The 21,902-nt window shown below is 40.3% G+C and overlaps 1 protein-coding gene across 1 annotated transcript in view; it reads right to left on the bottom strand.

Annotated features, from left to right (window-relative positions):
- Positions 1-21,902, bottom strand: part of slit3 (slit homolog 3 (Drosophila)) — a 165,484-nt gene that overhangs the window by 29,074 nt on the left and 114,508 nt on the right. The window contains exons 11-20 of the mRNA XM_027135848.2: positions 21,260-21,331; positions 19,781-19,852; positions 16,592-16,735; positions 16,076-16,239; positions 12,251-12,401; positions 10,740-10,814; positions 9,911-10,054; positions 8,512-8,655; positions 5,637-5,800; positions 2,093-2,228 (exon numbers count right to left, since the gene is read on the bottom strand). Coding sequence (XP_026991649.2) covers positions 2,093-2,228; positions 5,637-5,800; positions 8,512-8,655; positions 9,911-10,054; positions 10,740-10,814; positions 12,251-12,401; positions 16,076-16,239; positions 16,592-16,735; positions 19,781-19,852; positions 21,260-21,331 — 1,266 coding nt within the window. The remainder of the gene's footprint in view (positions 1-2,092; positions 2,229-5,636; positions 5,801-8,511; positions 8,656-9,910; positions 10,055-10,739; positions 10,815-12,250; positions 12,402-16,075; positions 16,240-16,591; positions 16,736-19,780; positions 19,853-21,259; positions 21,332-21,902) is intronic.

The following is a 21,902-nucleotide window of genomic DNA, read 5'->3' as shown; positions in this document are numbered from 1 at the left end:
ACAGGGCAGAGAGATACAGGACAGAGAGATACAGGGCAGAGAGATACAGGACAGAGAGATATAACACAGAGAGATACAGGGCAAGAGATATAACACAGAGAGATACAGGGCAGAAAGATATAACACAGAGAGATACAGGACAGAGAGATACAAGACAGAGAGATATAACACAGAGAGATACAGGGCAGAGAGATATAACACAGAGAGATACAGGGCAGAGAGATACAGGACAGAGAGATACAGGGCAGAGAGATACAGGACAGAGAGATATAACACAGAGAGATACAGGGCAGAGAGAGATAACAGAGAGATACAGGGCAGAAAGATATAACACAGAGAGATACAGGGCAGAGGGATATCATACAGAGATACAGTATGGGGAGATATAACAGAGACATACAGTACAGAGCAGAGAGATCTAGTACAGAGAGATACAGGACAGGCAGACTCAGGACAGAAAGATATAGCACAGAGATACAGCACAGAGAGATATAACACAAAAAGTTACATGGCAGAGAGATATAATACAGAGAGTTACAGGACAGAGAGTTATAACACAGAGAGATACAGGGCAAGAGATATAACACAGAGAGATACAGGGCAGAAAGATATAACACAGAGAGATACAGGACAGAGAGATACAAGACAGAGAGATATAACACAGAGAGATACAGGGCAGAGAGATATAACACAGAGAGATACAGGGCAGAGAGATACAGGACAGAGTTTTACAGGGCAGAGAGATACAGGACAGAGAGATATAACACAGAGAGATACAGGGCAGAGAGAGATAACAGAGAGATACAGGGCAGAAAGATATAACACAGAGAGATACAGGGCAGAGGGATATCATACAGAGATACAGTATGGGGAGATATAACAGAGACATACAGTACAGAGCAGAGAGATCTAGTACAGAGAGATACAGGACAGGCAGACTCAGGACAGAAAGATATAGCACAGAGATACAGCACAGAGAGATATAACACAAAAAGTTACATGGCAGAGAGATATAATACAGAGAGTTACAGGACAGAGAGTTACAGGACAGAAAGATATAAGAGAGAGATACAAGACAGAGATATAACAGAGAGATATAAGACAGAAAGATATAATACAGAGAGTTACAGAACAGAGAGATATAAGAGAGAGAGATACAGGACAGAGATATAACACAGAGAGAGATATAAGTCAGAAAGATATAATACATAGAGTTACAGGACAGAGAGATAAGAGAGAGAGATACAGGACAGAGATATAACACATAGAGATATAAGACAGAAAGCTATAACAGAGAGATATAACACAGAAAGATATAATACAGAGAGTTACAGGACAGAGAGATATAAGAGAGAGATACAGGACAGAGATATAACACAGAGAGATATACATCAGAGAGATATAAGTCAGAGAGACACAGGGCTGCATTTTTATCTTGCTCAGTTTCATCAGTGCTTCCTATAAGTTCATAATACTTAAAGTGTTTATCCACATATACCAATTCACTACATCTAGTAAAACTCATACCGCTGACAGCAGATCACATGTTGGCTGATGTGTGTAGTGCAGCAAGTGTCAGTGGTTTGTCAGCATGTGCCATAGATAGTTCATTATGTTCAAACAAACTAAATCAAATATTTTGTTTTATAGTAGAAAAAATCTTTTGAATATCTGAATGAAACATATACATTCTATGGAAACATCTCTCATGCTCCTTTCTCATCTCTTGCTCTCATGCCACTGTCTTTTTTCCCCTCTAGCTTTCTGTTTTGCTCTCTAACTCTTTGTGAGAAGAGGAATGGAAAATGCCTGTGTCTCCTAACCCAGCACTCTGTCACTGTCTCTGCAAGGGCCAAGAGCACGGCCGGAGCAGGAACGGACATTGTTTGGACCTGACGATGTGGTAATGCCTCAGGAGAAAAAGGAAAATTGCAGTGCTTGAGGCACCTCATTCTAACTAATGGGGCTCAATACCTATGAGGTATGCTGTGGGTTGGAATTTGAAAAAATATTTTAGAAACAAATAAAAAAAGATGACCAAAAGGAAAGGTGCGACAAAAACAACTCAGAGAGGAGAGGGACAGCAACTCACAGCTCTGTGGTGTCCTTGGGGATGCCCTTGGGCAGAGAGCGCAGTCCGCGGTTACTGCAGCGCACCACTGTGTCTGAGCATGTGCAAGGATCTGGACAGCGAGGGACTGATGGCAAACACACGTTCTCCTCTATACCTGGAAAGAAAACCGACAGAAAGAGTGAGACAGGCAAACAGAGGCAGACATACTGGTTTTGTTTACACTTGACTTGGGTGTTCAGAATATAGCAGCAGTTCCTTTTCCACAGTAATGATGCTGGTGTGTATGCAGAGTAATGCAGGTGTCACAGCTGCCCCAGGATAAACCTCTCCCTGCCAAAAGAGGGCAAGCACTAGATCTTCAGTACATGGGATTGCTGTGGATAAAACCTCTTGGAGACTGTCACACCATCTGAATTGCCATTGCATCATTATTATTATTCTTACTATTCTTATTATTATTATTATCCAGTGTCACCCAAATGAGGATGGGTTCCCTTCTGAACCTGGATCCACCCAAGGTTTCTTCCTCACATAATCTTAGGGTTTTTTCGCTTGTTGGCTCTGGCATGCTTATTAGGGATAAATGTTAGAGATAAATAGTAACTTCGTTTTAAACTTTACTTTTAATTTTTAATTCTGTTTCTAGGCTTCTGTAAAGTTGCTTAGAGACAATGTCAATTGTTAAACAAATACATTGAATTAAATTGAATTGAAATTGTTCCAATTTTACACAGGCTTCCAGTTCTTGGATGATAAAAGAGCATCATATGCATCATGTACATATCCACACAAACTCTTGCCTCCATTTCCGGCCTTTAAATTCTGAGCATTAATCCTGTTTCTGCCTGTTTTCTGTCTGTGCCTTGAAGGATCCCTGTCGGATTCTGATACTCGATAATCATCTGGATTGTGTTTAAGAGTTTAGACATTGTGTAATAAACCATTGCACAAGGACCTTAATGCTTCTCCTGAATCTAACATGTTACAAGGCGAAAGTTACTGTGCATTTGGAATTACAGTAATTACAAACCTCTGCCTTGTAAAAAAGCATTCACGTCTTTGCTAGACGCATAATTACCAGTTGGGAACTCTGGAGTTTTCAAAAAGCTCAAACTAGCCATATGTGACGTCAGATTCGGAACACACACACCACCGAAAAAATGACAGTTAAAGTAGCTAGGAGTGTTATATCAGAATTTAAGTCTATTTCTTTGATTTAAAAAACAAACAAACATCTGTCTCAATTTTTTCGTCCAACTTCTTCCCCTGTTTGCTTATGTGTATATTTAAAAAAAATAAAAATAAAATAAAGCCCTGACAGATTAAGTCTGTAACCTAGTGAACCAGTGTTAATGTATTCATCGTTAGAGACTTAAAAGCACTCTGTACATCGCTTTGGATAAAGGCGTCTGTCAGATGCTGGAAATGTATATGTAAATTTCTAATAGTATAAAACAAATTGTATAATTTTCCAGAGAATTCATACTGAAGAAAGAGGTTTCAAGTATAAACGCAGTAATTCTGTCATTACAAAAACACACTTTTAGCAAGTTAGCTAGTGGCCAACATGGAGATTTACATTCTACATCATTTTTTTAAACATTAATAAGAAGCAATAAAAAGTGAAAAAGTTTTTAGAGGTTTTCTCGCTTCCTGCCTTTTTTTTCCTAGTGGCAAATTTCCAACATCAAGAGAAGAGCTGTGCAACAAATGACAGGAAAAAAATACCAAATCTGATTTGACCGAGTCATATTTCCAAATATCTGTTTTCTTAAACAAATGTGACTTGATTGGAAAAACTCTGATTTCATGTGTTTTCTTGGAAGTCATATTACAAAAAAATCTTTCCTCCTAACATCCTGTATGCCAACAAAATTGTGAGCTGCCTGTCTGAACATATCCTTAGAGATACTTTAATTTTTAATGCTTCTTTTACCGAGATATCTCACACGCAAGAGAAAAATTGAGCCAGCATCGCTGGGTTTAATATAGACATTCATAAATACTTTAAAGAGGACTAAAAAAGGACGGAGACAAAGAACAGAACAGAATGTGTATGTGTGTGTGTCTGCGTGTGTGTGAGATGTTAACTGGCCCAAAACTGATTTGAGTGGCACTCTTGCCAAAACAGTCTTTTTTCTTGCAGATATCTGACAATCAGCACCAGAAACACTTGTGCCTAATAAGGGACACGACACACAGGAGTTAAAGATCGTCCACTAAATATTGTTCTTGGCCGTTGTTTCTCAATTTTCCTCGGCCGGGCCTCGCAGCTTCCCGGCTTGAGAGATGCTATCTGCAAAGGAACTGAATAGCTTTCCAGATTAAAAAGAAACAAGAAATTAAGACATTAAAGTGAGATAAAGGAGGTTGAGGTTTGCTCCAAGAATAACAGCCTAGGTGAGGACTGAGGAGAGAGAGAGAGAGAGTGAGAGAGAGAGAGAGAGAGAGTGGGGGAGAGAGAAAGAGAGAGAGATGCAATTCTTTATCAGCCACTACGCCAGACGGACATTAAGTCTCATTTTACTCTATTGATTGGGTTTCCCTGAACTGCAAGTAAATTTAGCTTCTGTTAAATTTTAGCTACTTCAAAAATCAGTGTGATAATGAATTTTTTTGGTGAAGCAGGTACACAATGAAAAACTTAGTGACCCACTTAATCGCCTCTCTCTTGCTAGGCCCCATAGAAAAGTGCAGCAGTCTTCCCAGTGAATTCTGAGGAGAAAAAACAGCCAAATACAAAAAGCCAGCTTGGAACACAAGCGTTGTGCTAACTAATGGCCCTCTTACTTTCTTAGTGAGCTCCCTCCCTTTGAACCCCTTCAGTTCAAAGTGTTCTGCTGCCTACATCTGTGTCGGCTATTCCCTGAAGCTCTTAAACAGCAAAAGAACTGCTCTCCCCAGAACACTCGGGCTTTGGCGGTGAGGTCTGACTCTAGCTGAGACTCTGGCCAGACAGAAGCCAAACCACATTTCCTTTTTCTCTGTTAAAATTTACAGTGGCGCAGCGGGACAGCGGTTCTCCCTTAGTGTCTGTAGGGAAATGGCCGCTACTTGCCTCTAAAAGCTGGCTAAAGCCTGATAATGAAGGGGTCCTGTGGTCTGATTTGCACTCCCGATGCCCTTTCCGTGCTGGGAAGGGGACGTGTGTGATTTATACCCATCCTGAACAGCATCTAGGGTATTCCTAATGTGAAGGAACCGTTCTGAGATGGAGTGTGGAGTGATCCATGGCCCAGAGGAGTGACCAGAAGCACGGTCTGTTCTGATCAAACTAGCATGACTCGATAGGAAGACATGTGTAATGCTAAGCAGAGTGTAGGTGACTCATAATGACTGAGCTGAGGAGAGTTCAGCAAGCCCAGATTCATTAAGTGCTGCCATGTGGTTTGGGTTGTGACCCCCGAGAACTTGAGTGCAGGCGATGTAAATGGTTGGTTCGTTCATGAAAGAATGTATTGATGTATGTGTACACAGTAAAATGAAATCTGATGAATAGGTACATCATCAGACTCATGAACAAGGCATAATAAGCGTGTGGAATAACGGTATAGCTGCGTACCATCACAGGTGAAGTCAGGCGCAGCCACATCCTGTATGGGGATTTCCTTCAGGAAGGCCGGCTTCTGGCATCTGGGGTTTCCGCTCACCACCCTGGTTTTCTTCAGCCACTGGCCCAGCCATGCCAAGTGACAGTCACACACGTATGGGTTGGACAGCAAGTTACTGTAGAAAAAAACTGACTTTCATCAGCCACCTTCTATTGGTACCATGGACAGTTCATAGCCATGAACGGTAGCCAGTCATTTTTAGATTTGCAAAATTCAAATTGAACGAAATAATTCCCTCCTAAACACATGCTTAAGCTTAGACACCTGAATGCTACTGTACTGTAATAGGTGTTCACTTATGCGTCCTTCACTTATTTGGTTCGATGTAGGATGCCGTCCTCTTTTTTCTTCTTGAGGTACAGCACCTCTGACATGCAGAAACAAGAGGTTTTATTGGATGTTTTATTGATTGCTGTTGGATAATTAGGAGAACTGAATCATCACTGAGGGCACATTTAATCACTAATTTGTTTATTCGCTAGACACTTTCACCTGGTCAGAGTCATGGTGAATCCATGAATCTATCCCAGGAGATTGAGGTGGGAATACAACAATGATAGGATGCCAGGCTCACACATATATACATTCACAGCCAGGTGCAATTTAGTTTATATCAAACTCACATTTTGAAAGAAACCCGAGCTGATCCCAGGAAACAGGAAGTATGGTGGACCATCGTGCTCTTAACTTAATTGAGTTTATGCCAATTCTTGCACTTTTTTTTGCTTTGCATATTATAATTTGACATGAGCTGATTTTGTTTTGCACTGATTACACTAGTAATGTTTTATATAAGACTAGGATTACTGTCCGTAACAATTGTAGTAACTAATAATTTACTGCTGCACTGCACGACAACACCCTCAACTCCCCCCTTTAAACATATCATAAGACACAAACATAATTTCACAACACATTTTTACTACAACTGAGCTGAGCCAGGCTTTAACCTGCAGCCACTGGTCTGTTAAATGGACCACAAGAGTGGAGCATTCAGGATCGAGATACTGACCCATTTTTCATAGGTCCTCTCAGAGCTCCAAAAGCTCATCTAATGGAGGAATACCTAAATCATAAACGTTTTGCCTGCAGCTGAAGGCATCACTGGCCATGAGTCAGCGAGGCAGTATGTGGGGAGCCTGGCTGACTGATGCAGTGTTAAAAACGTCCCGAACTTCAACTGTAGCCAACTCACTTGTGCTGCCGTGGAGCCACTTTATTCACAAGCAGCAAATGGTGCATCTGAGAGCTGTTGTTCTGCACTACCCTACAGCACGGATTAATTAAGTGAGCTGACCTTCCAGTGCACTGCTAACATACGCGTGAGGGCTTGCAGGCAGCAGCACAAGTTAATACCCAAGCAGGCCCACCATGTGTTTGCCTTTAATTATTCACATGGTGCTCCGTGAACAACAAAGCATCAAATAGGTTCATTATCTTCAGAGAAAGCTCAAATAAGAATCACAAACAGAATGAGCAGCTTAGCTTTTGTTTCTGGAAATGTTCTATTTTGGCTAAGAAATGTTTTCCTTAACATTCTGGGGACTATAAAAATTGGGTTTCACCAAAGGATTACTAACAGGTTACTAGAACATTTGGGGCACATTCTGTTACAAGCCACTGCATGTTACTGTATGGTTATTTAATAGTTATGAGAATGTTCTCTATCATTATATTTCCATAAAGAAAATGTTCCAAACAACCAGGAAACAATCCAAAATTGTTCTGGGGTCCAATAACCTTTGGGTGGCTGAAGTCTTTCTTGATAAAGCCTGGTATTGGTTTTAACTTTAGTTTGCTGTTTAGGGAACTGTAAAAACCTGCCCCCTTATTTTCTAAACAAAACAGAATTTTTAAATATGGCTGTACTTGTTCAAATAATCAAAAGGAAATGACTCACAGTAACTTGTACATTATGTATGCGTATTAGAAAAAATACGATGCCGAACATAACGGTCGGATTTTATACTGAACCTGAAATTTTATTTATGTTTGTTTTTAATGAACTATTCCTTTATTTTCCTTATGTACTGTACCTTCTGTACTTTTCAAGCCCCTCATCTCTTTAAACATGTCCCAAAAAAGTATTAAAGCTTAATTCAAAACCAATCCTGACACTTCTAACCAACAACAATATGTTGGCTACAGGTTATCCATTGTAATTTTAGCGATGACAAAGATGCTGGCACGTTAATGTTTCATAATCTTATGAGCTTATAATAATATAGTACCGAAATGTTCTGGACGCCATCGGTACGATATTTGAACTTGTTTTCTAGCAGGAAAAAAAAGCATCTCCAGTTCATGTTGTTCGTCATGCCTGAAGGAAGCCAAACCCAAATACTGACATCAGATGTTGGAGTGAAAGCTGTTAGTGACCAAGAAAACAACCTCAGAATTTTGAAAGGCATCTGCAAACAATAATGCAAAAAGAGAAGTACAGCACACTCTGATTGCACCACATGCTATGAGATTATAATTGCAGTGTGATTGGGGCTGCGTTTGACTTCCTGTGTGCAGAAAAACTCCAGCTCTTAACTCAGAGCTGCCTGAAGGCTACATACCACCAACCGCAACGGAGAGAACTGACTCCCAGCCTGAATGAACAAAGATTGACTGATACATGAATCACTTCATCACTGCATCATAACGGCAGTAAAACCTGAAGGAGCACATGTTAACATCTAACCAGTAATTGGTTAACAAATGACCTACATACAAGCTCCTGATTTAACATTTGTAGCTGGGCTATGAAAGTATCGAAAAATTTCAAATCCCTCAGTGTCATTATGGTGTGTATCATTTGTGTGTTTGTGTACCACTCACATGGTAGAGAGGGAGTGCAGAGTGGAGAAAGCTCCCGGGACGATAGTAGAGATGGAATTATCATAGAGAGACAGTAGACGAACAGAGCTGAGGCCTGTGAAGGTGGTGTTGTCCACACAAGTGATCTGGTTGCTCCTCAGCATGCTGCAGGAAAACACACACACACACACACACACACACACACACACACACACACACACACACACACACACACACACACACACACACACACACACACACACACACACACCATGGGGTCAAAATTAGACTTTAATAACTTTTATTACAGTATTAAAAAACACTCTATACACCCTTCTCCTCATTAAAGGACGACATGCAGCATTTTGCCTGGGATTCATTTGCATACTGGAACATGATTGGAACTTATATTTTATGATGTAATATATCACCTCTAACATGTTAAACAGTGGCGTAAAATTCCTGATGAGATTTTCGTCTCTGCTGTGTTGGCATTAAAACTGCCGCAGTGACCATATTCACACTATAGCAGTCTGAGATTTCAATAATTTCTCAGTGAAAGTTTAATATTCAATTTTTACATGTAAGGTGTCACCAAAGTTCCACGATTGGAACTTGGAGATTTTAAATATGAGGACTACCAGGGATGCTGATTGACATTTATTTGCATCTAGCAAATAAACCACAAATAAAATTACATGTACTATGTGTGTGTGTGTGTGTGTACGTGTATACTTTATGTATACACGTACACACACACGTTATATACTGTATACAGTATATAACGTGTGTGTGTGTGTGTATGTGTGTGTGTGCATACAGTATGTGTGTGGTGAAAAAAAAAACTGGTCAAAGTAATCAGATCCTCTAAAAGAAGTCCAGCTGCACAAATGGGCTAAATGCAAACCAGAAACTGTTGGGACGCAAATGTGAAAGCAGCAAATTCCGCATTAGATCCTGACAAACAGGGACCTAAGACAGGCAAACTCAATTTAGGCATCATGTTCCTGGGATTTAAAAGCCAGGAAATTCAATACTGCTGAACCATGATTCCATTCATTTGCTCCTACACACTCCTCTCTCTCCAATTTGGCTAATTAGGTAGACAGCAGAGCTTAGCAAGGCCATTCTGAAATCCCAGGCTCCAGAAGACACATTATTTTAGCATCTTTGATGGTACAGTGTGATGCTTATGACAAGAACCAAGGATCTGCTTTGCTGTGTTCAAAATTCTCTTTAGATCTTTAGATTCTAAAAAAGAAAAGGACTAGATTCTATATTTCACTGACATTTATGTTTGTATTCAAGGCTTGGACAATTTACAGATTAGTAAACCTGAATGTTATTTTGTGTGTTGTACTGAACCAAAGCCTTTCCCCAAGGACAGGAAGGGATATTGGGAAGCTGGTACTTGACTCACAGGGTTTTTAGGCCACTCAGGCCTCTGAACATGCGACCTTGAACAGCCTGTAGCTTGTTTCCAGTGAGCAGAAGCTCAAGGACACCTCCGGCACCATCAAACACACCCTCCCGAACCTCCCGCAGCTTATTGTTACTCAGGTTTCTGGAATGAAACAACAAACAGAATTCATCATGCATCAGACTTCATACCTGAAAAATATCAACATAAACCAGTCAACCAGTTTTATCTGTTCTGGCTTCATGTCTCCCACATTTCCATTTGGACTTCACTAAAATACGAGCAGCTTTGGGATTATATGACAGCATGTCATGTTAATTATTTTTAAAAGTTCTACACATTTGCCATGTTCTTTACTCATAATCACAAGTTAGAATCTAATTTAATGGCTTCTTAAGCGCACGTTTATGACGTCTGGCAACACACTATCTCAGCTGTGTTCTAGTGATTCACTAGCTGATTGCAATCTGTACTTCAGTAAAATGTGAGGAGGGGAAATTTTAGATGCCTCCTATTTGTAATGAGTTTGACTGCACTATAACGTAAGCAATTTCATGCCTGATAAATCACTGGTCCTTTTTCCGAGAGACCACCGCTTTTCCCATCTCCAGAGTGGGTGGCAAATATTGCCAAACAATAAATCCCACTGCGCCTTTGCCCATTTCGACCCAATATTCTGTTGCTTTCTTTTTCCACGTCGCCTACATGGCTTATCATGCATAAAGTTATTGACATAAAACTCACAGCCAGATGTCCCAAATGACAAGCCCATATCCCCCTCATTCCCCAACCACTCCAGCTCTTAAAGTGAAAATGAATAGGGACGTACATCTTCCGAAGGTTTGGGAGCTTCTTAAAGGCCCCCATGGTGTCCAGCGATAAGATTTCATTGTCGTTCAGTCGCCTGCGAGTGGATGTCGGGGGTGGGTTGAGGGAGGGGCAGAGGTAGAGAGACAGGTTAATGATTCACCAGTGAGAGGATTCATATGATGGAGTAAAATAGAGATAAAGATACATAAGGTATAAAAATATGTCAACAAATAGAATAAAAACAAAGCATGCACATACTCAGAGACAAAGAACGAGCAGATTCTATACATTTCCTGATTAATGTTTAATATTTTAAAGCAAAGTGTAATGTTAATGTCATGTATGTGCTCTCAGTCCTTTGCTGTTAAAGGAATTGCTTCTTTTTTCTTTTCTTTTTTACAGATGCAAAAAAAAAAAAAAAAGAAAAACACCAAAAAATTAACCAATAAACTCTAAAAAACCTGTTGGGGCAATATATTTTACATGAAAATGGGCATATTTTTCACTAATTGTTTAGTCTTTTATTTGTTAATATATATGTTTTTTATCTTATCCTAGTCCTAAGATACATGTTTTTTTGGTACCTGGTTTCTATCTCTGAAAAGCAGACCACTTTGGATGGAAAGGTTGAGATATATAGAAACCAGGTACCAAGAAAAGGTTAGAGTATTCTTTTAATAAGAGATTATATAGCTGTGATAGGAAAGAAAGCCTCACAATGGACATGACAGGGCAGAGTTCAGAATAAGAAAAGGACAAAGACAGGAAGCAAATGAATCTTTGACAAAGCACCTTTGAGAGTAAAAGTAATGGAGGGAAGAAATGAGGAGTGGACAGAATATGTGAGTCAGAATATCATTCCAGTAGGAACATGGATGCGTGGAAGGATGTGGACACTGAGAAGGACAAGGCTGCACTTGCATGCTGAAGAGAAATTGACAGAACAGGAGACAGATACAGAAGGTGGAAGAGACCTAGGATATGACTGATGAGTGAAGTTGATGGGAAAGCAGAGGGAAAAGCCAGCCGTGTCCTCTACACATGAGCAGAAGGGCAAGTGGCATCGGGGGAATGGCTTGAGTACAACATGAGCCTAACAGTCCCGGAAAAGCCTGTGGCAGTCATTCACCATCGACCAGCATGAGATATGTGAAACAGAAAGAGAAAGAAAAAGACAGAGGACAGGGAACGGACATGCAGGCCAGAGAGGCAGAGAGCTACAGCAAAGTGCAGAAAGATGGACTCTGTGAATGACTCTATACTGTGCCCAGTAACTCTGCTATGTGAGTTTGCGAAATACATTCATTGTGTGTGTGTCAGCCATCCTTAGGGGTAAGGTGTGTGTGTGTGTGTGTGTGTGTGTGTGTGTGTGTGTGTGTGTGTGTGTGTGTGTGTGTGTGTGTGGTGTGTGTGTGTGTGTGTGTGTGTGTGTGTGTGTGTGTGTGTGTGTGTGTGTGTGTGTGGTGTGTGTGTGTGTTGTGTGTGTGTGTGTGTGTGTGTGTGTGTGTGTGTGTGTGTGTGATTGCTTACAGATCAGTGGTGTGTTCAGGGAGGTGAGGAGGGATGCTGGTGAGTTTGAGGTTAGAGCAATCCACCACCGTACCCTCACAGCGACAGCGTTCAGGGCACACCAGGTCCTGAAAACACTCGCCTGTTAGACGACTCCGATAGTCCTCTGAACCTAACACACCAAGGACAGAGTGAGAGAGTGTGAGAGAGAGAGAGAGAGAGAGAGAGAGAAAATGAGAAAGCAGCTATAATGCGTATTTACATGTCTGCACTCACACACACACACACACACACACACACACACACACACACACACACACACACACACACACACACACACACACACACACACATCTGAGGAAACATGAATCCAAACACTGCGTCACAGTAACACATTACAGATCGTCATCTACTCCGTCACGCTCAGACATCCCTACACTCAAACACAAACACCTACTCCCCACACATGCCTAGTTCTAAACAAACATCCATCTTCTGCTGAGGAACGTCTGTGTGCACTGATAAAGCTGACCAAACAGCGTGAGGTCACTTGCTGGAGGTCCGCTTCCGAGATGTGTTTTGACAGAAAAACAGAGGAGGTTTCTGGGGAGCAGGAGGCGCTGCTTCATTGAGCTATATCTTAGTCATATGACCGATGTCTTTCCACGGGCAATGTTTATATTATTCCTCCTCTCCTCTTTTTTCACTGTCCTACAGGAGCATACAGGACTTTGTTGAGCACGCCTGTGCATCAACAAGACCTTAGCTTTTGGCAAATTTCATTAGCTATTTGCAAACCCTATCAAATGACATCACTACAATAGTCCTTGTGATGATAGCTGATAAAAGAATTCATAAAAGTAGCTGCTATTTTTAGTCGCTAGCTTGATTACCAGTATAATCACAATCAAATAGCTGATGTCTTCAGCAACAGATTAAAATTTTGTAACTAATGTTAGCTAGCATGCTAAACTAAGATAATATCTTTAATTACACATTACATTATAACACAATAAGATTATGTTATCAAACGTGCCTTTAAGTACACAACAACTTTACTAACTTGCTAGCAACCCGGACTAGGAAAATAATTAATCTAACATTAGCTACCTTGCTAGAAATCTGGACTAATATCTTTAATTACACAACAAAATATTTTACCTAATGTTGGGTAGATTGCTAGCAAACAATCTGGTCAATTTAGTATCAAATGATAGTCAATTAGTCTATTACATTGTGTGATTAAATATATGATCCCAACATTAGCTAAACAACTTGATTAGACCAAAAAGTTTTTACGTAACATGGAAAACTTTCCAGGCCATTTAGCATAAGAGTCATGTAGCATGCTAGCTTATCTAATGTTTAAAAAGTGTTATATTGTGTGATTACAATATAGGCAGCATTTTAAACCTAGTGGCATAAAAAGGGGGACATCCTGCCTTCATGTGTTAAAAAAGTCATGTAAATAATAAGCAAAGTTCAATAATGATCATTCTCATATCTAAATCTTTATTTTTCTAAACGATTTTACTTGTTGATTAGGCTGTAACACTTACTTACATCTGGTTTACATCTACATTTTTACAGTGTTCAAATGTATGGAAGCTAGTTAACTCTCCTAAGTTACTGTATCAGTGCAGTTGGGCAGAAAACTGTAAAAATGACTTCGCAAGGAAATAGCAATAAAATGTAAAAAGCAAAAGAAGAAAATGGCTAGTAATGATGTCACATAATGAGTTTGGAATCAGCTTGTCAAATTCAACCTAAACTCCAGTCTTCTTGACACTGGAACACTTTAAGTCTGAGCATGTGTCCATTAGAAAATGAGGGACACACAGGTTTAAGCCCTTTTCAGGACGTTCTTGCTAAGGCAGAAGGTCCTAGACACAGAACATGTCCTCAAATGTAGCTCCTGTTTTCGAGTTGACAAACGCTGCCTTGTTCTTCTCCTTGCGTTGGGCGAGAGGTGCCCTATCCCAGAATGCCATGCTGCGTGCGAGTGTGTCCAGCGGTCCCTGGTGCTTGACGGAACCATGTGAGGCGAGTGTAGGCGGCGACACATGGTTAGATCAAGCACAAGAGACAGCTGCACCAGGGGCCTGGAGGCCCGGGGCCAGGAGTGGAGAGGAAGAGGAGGAGAGGAAGAGGAGGAGAGAGGTGGAGGAGCAGCCAGGAAGAGAGCAGGAAGCCACTGAGAAAAGCATTCATCAATTTCCTCGCCTCTATTACGGTGGGGACCAGAGCTCTGGCCACAACATAAGGGCACAGACAGATAGACAAACAAACAGAAAAAGACATGACTGGCACACACAGGACAAAAAAAGGAGTGCAGCGAAGCCCTCTGATGTTGTGCACACCCACCCACATACACACACACACACACACACACACACACACACACACACACACACACACACACACACACACACACACACACACACACAAACCCTTGGTTCTGAGTGTGTGTTGGCTCTCCTGCTGTGCTTGTTACTGTGCTGCTATAGGGACACAGGCAGAGCTGTAATTAGGGGAAATCCTGGGGTTAATATCAAAGCAAGCGGCGGCGCACAGCATCGAACACACACTATGCTCGCTACAATCGACAGGGGCGGCTTTACTTTCGTAGTCGTTTTGTCACGCTGCTCCTGATGAACCTTCAAAAATGCACTGTGACATTTTTTTTTTCTAATGTGTATCCTGGTGATGTCCCATGAGCACTCTGAAGCCTGGCAGTGTGTATGTAGAACTGCTCCAGGCCTGAGGATGCCACACAGCTCCCTCTCCAGAGAAACCACACACACACACACACACACACACACACACACACACACACACACACACACACACACACACACACACACACACACACACACACATGCAGCATACTGGCAGATTTTAGAGGTTCCTCTCTCTGTGATTTCAAATAAGTGATGTAAATTCAACAAAAATGTCATGGTGCATTGATTCTTTTGCTTTTTCCTGTTAGTACCTGATGATCTTGTTTGAAGGAATCATTAGCTGTTAGCTAGTCAGTTTTCACACTAGCTGTAAAAAACTAATGCCCCTAAACATGCTAAATTCACAGCTGTTTAGCCAGCATTGCTAGCAAACTTGGTAGCTAGCTGTAATTACTCCAAGAAAGCATGTAGCTAATGTACCTTGTAGCTTGCTACTTTTAATTACATGATAAAATCATACAACTAACATTAGCTAATTTGCTAACATAATGCACTCGCTGTTTAAAAAGACAGATACCTTACTAACTTAATTAGTATTGCTAAACAATTTTACTGTGTAATCAAAAGCTGTATTTTTAACAAAATCATTGTCACTGAATATCCCTTTAAGCCTTAATTAGGGTGTTTGAGGCTTTGTAAACAATATATACAAAATATTTACCCTTCAATGATATGGCAAAGAGCAGCTAACAAGTCAATTAGCTATTAAACAGCCAGTTAGCTTGTTAGATTATTAGACCAATAACTCTGAACTCTGACAGAAGTCCACTCTATGTCTGATATCAAGGTCTTATATGTATATTTATGGATCTATTCAACATGCCCAAACATGTCTCCAACACTTTCCTGGAAAGATTTCATTTTAGGTGGTACTGTTGGCCGGCATGCGTGTAGTGCTGAGGTAACGTGCCAAACCTCTGATATTGTCCTTGAACTCACAAGAGTAAAACAGTGATCAGAGAAACCTCTGCGCATGTGTGTGTCTGTGTGTGTGTGTGTGTGTGTGTGAGAGAGAGAGAGAGAGAGAGAGAGAGAGAGAGAGAGAGAGAGAGAGAGAGAGAGAGAGAGAGAGAACAGAGATATAGAGAGAGTGTGTTAGGTCTACCTGTACAGCGGAACTTCTTGCCCTTGATCTGACTGATGCGCTTGTTGGCAAGGCGGCGCGGGTGGCTGCAACGTGCACCGCTCGTCTCGATGGGGTTGTCAAACAGGTAGTCAGCCAGCCACTTCAGGTGACAGTCACACATGAAAGGATTCTGAGCAAGATGTCTGAGGAGGTAAAGGGTGTGAGAAGGAAAGAAATATAGGAAAAGAGGAAGAGGAAATACGGAAGAGAATAATTGAAAATGTTATATCGGAACACAATATAATTGTTTTATAATAATAAATGTTTTAATATCACTCTATTAAAATGTGTGGGTATTAATAACTTCGTTATTTTGTCACTTCACTATTAGCTAACTAGGAGCTTTTAATAACAAGGGGACTAACTGATTCGTAAGTATGAAGCATGTATGTGAAATCTGATCAAGGGTGGTTGCTTAGAGACTAGAGTGTGCTGCTGATGTCGACTGAGAAGTGTGTGTGTGTGTGTGTGTGTTTGTGTGTGTGTGTGTCGTACAGGGTCTTGATGGCGCGCAGCGGGGTGAACAGGCCTTTGCTGATGGTCTGCAGCTTGTTGTCATAGAGAGAGAGCAGATTGAGGCTCTGCAGGTCTTTGAAAGTGTTCACCCTCAGGCAGTTGATCTTGTTGGCATTAAGCAGCCTGAGTGGACAAAAAAGACATTTTATCCTTCAGCCAGAGCCACGATGAGTTAGACTACACAATACACTAATATGATACATGCCGGAGTCCATCTGTCTGATCAAATTTACTATTCAGCCTTTTGATTAGAGCAGGAGCTTTGACTTGTTCTTGTGTTGTATATTGGATATATTGATGTTGTATTCAGGGATTAGTAAAAGGGTAGCAAAGTAGGGTCGAAGTAAAAGGGCGGTGAGGTGCTTGTGAGGTCCAGATCTAGACATCTTGACTGAATAAGTCTGAATAAAGCAGCCAGCTTAGCACCTCCAAGGCCCATTTCCTGGCAATTCCACCTAAAATTCTTTGACAATTTAAAGGACACAGACTTTTTTTTTCATTCTTCACAGGGCTGAGTAAAAAACGTGGCTCGCTCTGAGCGCTTTTATGTCCTGGAACCACCAACAGAGTCAGAGATGCTGTAAATTCATGATGCCGCTGTGCTGGCATGCCAATCTGTACAGAAGGAGTGCAGCATCACAAATAACTTCAGAAGTTATTTCTGTAAACCAGAATGGAAAAATCACAGGCTACATTTTGCTTCGCCCAGATTTCCACAGTGCATCAGAAAAAAGTACAATTTACTGGAAGCTATTCACGATACACGTTTGATTTCACGGTCACTTAGCCAACCAAAAACTCTTTATACACTCAGCCTAATACACTCACATCTACACTTTTTGGTTCTTTAGTAAAACCACATGCACATTTGCATCTTTTTGTTAAATTTCACATCCAGACGCCCTGGTCTTCCACCTGCTTTGTTTCAGTATTTTACGTCTCTCTTACTTAGACTGCATGACAATCGACTAATGCGGAGCCTGTGTTTAATTACGGATAGCCGTTCTAATGAGGCTTTGTCTCGCAGTGAATGCACGCATCGTTAGCCTGCTCACTGGGGGAGCTAATTAGGTGTGGGGATTTCAAAAAAGATGAAAACAAGGAAACCCTGTTCACAACAAGGCGAGACAAAAAACATCACCAAACATTTCAGTAGCATTTTTTTTTGTAACTTTGTATGGTGTTTCCTTTGGATGGACAGCATTACTGTAGTACTAGCTAAACTCATTAGAGCAGTGTTTCCAAAAAAACACATTAAAGCTGCCAAAACCTGCTTTATGCTCCCAGTACAGTTCAGTCAAAAACACAGAACACCTCCAGCCAAATACATGAAGGTCTTAAAGTCCCCAAACAAGCTCAAAAATCCTTAGGAGTAGTCCTGATTCCTCTGCCACTACAAACAAGTCCCAGAAAAAATAAAAAAAGGCTGCTGTCAGTGATCCGGAGTTCACGTTAAGTTAATATATTTGGTTTAAGGAGATCTTTTAATGAAATTTAAAAAAAACAAAAACAAAACATATAGTATTCAGTGCAGTTCAGTTCACTTAATAAAAAGAGCTCCAGATATGAACTATTTTTCTTTGCTTAATATGCCGTTAAACAAACTGGATATTAAAGACTTGCTGTTACTGCAAATCTGAGGTTTCTTTTAATGCGTTCATTCTAACATGCTATTGTTTACATAGTAACAGCTAATTCATAAGGCTTTATATGCTGAATGATTTTCTAAAAACAAAAAACACCAAAACAAACAAACAAAAAAATCTAATCATTGTTATGGTCCAGCTTTCTGTATGGAGACTTTTATTTAACATCTATGGAAGGAGTCTCCATTGTCAGTGAGTCACCTTGTGCTTTGACAATACCGGAAAAGCTGCATTTTTCTTATCTTAATAATTTGTTGTAATTAACTTATCTTATTAACGTAAGTAAGAAAAATAAATCGAGGCTGGTGTGAATAGGGATAAATGTTTCTAGCCACTGTAACATAAGCTATAACAGGTGCCAAAATGATTCGCAAATTTTCCATAATGTCAAACTAATTCTTAAATGGATAAAAAGTATGGTGTTGTCCTTAAGTAAAAAATAAATTAAAATAAATAAATAAATAAAACTTAAAAATATAATAATAAAAATAAAATAACTGGTGATAAAAAATATGTGCCTTGTGATGACCTTAAATCTGCAAAAACAAAAAAGATTTTAAGCTCCTTTGAATATGATAGATTTTGCTTGATTTTGCATTCATTCCTGGAGGGAATGAATAGTGATATTACAACCGTGATATTATTTTTAGTTTATTTCCCCTCGAATGTTAAGAAACCAATGTTAAGTTTTTCGTTCACTTAGAGAATGATATATAAGATTTTTTTTTTTTTACTACGAGAAGGCTGCAAGTCTCTGAGGAGCATTCTGAGAAACGGTGCATTTAAATTGGAAAAAATGTAAATCGCAAAAACACAGGAAATGTGACTCATTAGGACACTAACAAGGCAAAGAATAGAGGATGCAGGGCAGCACTGCTGGAATCGACGTGCTCCTGGCTGATAATAACTCGCTGACGTGTCCATGCTCGGCTCGATCCGGCGATGCACTAGCAAGGACGCAGCCAGATTACCTATATTGCCTCCAAGTGTGAGAGCAGCTCCAACAAGGTCATTAAAACACGCTGATTTCCTCAAATTACACCACTAAACACAGGCATCATGTCTGAGCAATGTTTCTGTGTCTACATCAATAGGACGAGGTGTGGGAGATATGCTTTGTAATCATGTCCAATTTAAATGCTAATGACCTTAGGTACACTCCTGAGGAGGAGGAGGAAGAGGAGGAGGAGGAGGCGGTGGAGAAACACCATAAGAAATATCAATGCGTCTTCCTCTAACAAGTCGTCCAAACGGTGCATTTGAGAGTTGGAAAAGATTTCAGACTTCAAGATGCTCTTTTTGTTCTTTGTGCTTGAGCTCTTTTTATGAGCCGGAGCAGGGGGGAAATGAAATAGCTCTTTCTCACAAAGTCCACGCTGGACTGAATCAGTATACACACACACACACACACACACACACACACACACACACACACACACACACACACACACACACACACACACACACACACACACACACTCCTGTTGCTACTGGTTGCAGATGGGATAGAAACAGTACTTACAGCAGTTGCAGGGAGACAAGACCATCAAACAAGCCTTTGGGGATCTCGGCAATTTTGTTCCCATACAGCACCCTGTATACACACAGAAACACAGAAAAGAGAGCTCTGTAAACCCCCTCAGCATGGCCACTGTGGGGCTAATCCACACCATACCCCATACACACACCATATGTGAGGCTAATCCACACCATACATGACATACTTCTCTTTCCACTGCATCTCCCACAACAGTCCAGGTTGCACTGACTGATTAAGCATAGACATTTACTTTCAGACATCCTTTTTGTTGTTAGGTCTAATGTTTGATGATGATGTATTCTAGCTATATGTGCAAGGATCATCTTATATAGTGTATCAAGTAATCAAGTTGATTACTAACCTTCACATGCATGATCGCAAAACAAACTCGGTACAAAAAAAATCATCCTGTGAGGAAAAAGGTTTTAAATTGTTCCACATTTTCTAAGAATAGAGGTGGCCTGGGCATGCAGGTAATATTATGAACCAGAATGAGGCACACAAATCGTTGTTATTACTCAGTACATTAACAATAATTATTTGTAGTGTGTCAGCATTGCCTTAGTGCATAATCTCATCTGGATGCTGTAGATTTGTACCCAAGATCTCCTGCTGTAACCATAAAGACTTCCCTGTGCTCACTGCAGGACGTATATACAGTAACAAAGTGAACATAATCAACATCGTTTAAAAACACTTAGTTCTGTTTAACTTTATTGTACAAAAAATAATGATTTATAATTCCACTATCCTGTATTTTTTCCCCCTCATCACCTCAAGAATGTACCGGTATAAACCAGTAAAACCAGTAACGTCATGCCTTTATTACTGCTTTCAAGGCAGATACTACTGTTTAATTCCACTTATTTCTAGACAAAAATTCTTCCCCAATCTCATTTTCTGAAAACATTACAGGGTTTAGACTATAAACAGTTCACTCTGAACCTACAATCCAAATGAATTCAGGGTTCCAGAAATGTAAATATAGCCTGTGTAAGTGAGCAGATCTTTAATTGTAGCACAGGCAATAAGTGAGTGCTTAAAGACTGAGGACTGTCATGTCTTCAGCTGCCTGAGATGAGCTCACACCGAGCGATCTAATAGAATTAATATGCACAGGCGGAGGTCATGTCTTTTTCTGTCTTGTTCAGGTGATGTAAATGGAAGCCGTCTCTTGCTTTCATACCGTGAAGATGTCAGCGTCCATGCACACACAGACACACACGCAAACACAAACACTGTTGCCCTACATGCTAATTTATTTCCCTTATTCAACAGCTGTCTTATGTCATGTCATTTACCAAAGACAGTTATTAGCTGGTTGAAAAATGGTAAAAAGATGAAAGAATCTGAAACATTCCTGTGAGCATGTCAGTGCATTTGTTTATGCAGCTATGTGGTGTGTGTGTCTGTGTGTGTGTGTGTGTGTGTGTGTGTGCATATGAATGGCAAAATACTCACAGTGAGGTGAGGGAGCGCAGGCCACTGAAAGCGTCATCGGCGATGTCCGAAATCTGATTCTTGCTCAGGTCTCTGAAAAGCCGACAGGGGACAGAGACGTTAAAACGCATGCCTGTGGCTAAAAAAAAGAGAGATGTTTTTCACCAAAAGCATTTTAAAACCCAAACACTTTTGAGATTTTAACTGCAAGGCACTTACACGTCACTCAAACATTCCCCTCGTTCCACTGTCGATGTCTGCGTTTATTAGTAATAATATGAGTTTATTAATAGCTGTGATCACACTTACTCTAGGTGCATGAGAATGACATATTCAAGAGGAAATTGATATAATATTAAAATACAAAAGGAATTTATATTACCACAATTCAGAAATCTTGAATCTGACGGGTCATAGGGTTGATTAATTCTCTACAGCTGCAGTGATAATAGTAATTCATATCACATAATTATATGAATGTGCTTGCACTAATTCTTTATCGTTTCTATTCAGTATACAGGACAAACACTCTGATGTAATTACTGTAGGTGCTCCATACTATTGAAAGGGGTCAGAGATTTAAAATGTTCTGAGTTAGAGCTGTACTTTTTGGTTTAGTGTGTGTGTGTATATATATAAGGTATAATAGTATATAGTACTATTT

The sequence above is a fragment of the Tachysurus fulvidraco genome, chromosome 17 (assembly GCF_022655615.1).
Source record: "Tachysurus fulvidraco isolate hzauxx_2018 chromosome 17, HZAU_PFXX_2.0, whole genome shotgun sequence".
Classification (NCBI taxonomy): domain Eukaryota; kingdom Metazoa; phylum Chordata; class Actinopteri; order Siluriformes; family Bagridae; genus Tachysurus; species Tachysurus fulvidraco.
This window is presented reverse-complemented; position numbering and strand designations above follow the sequence as displayed.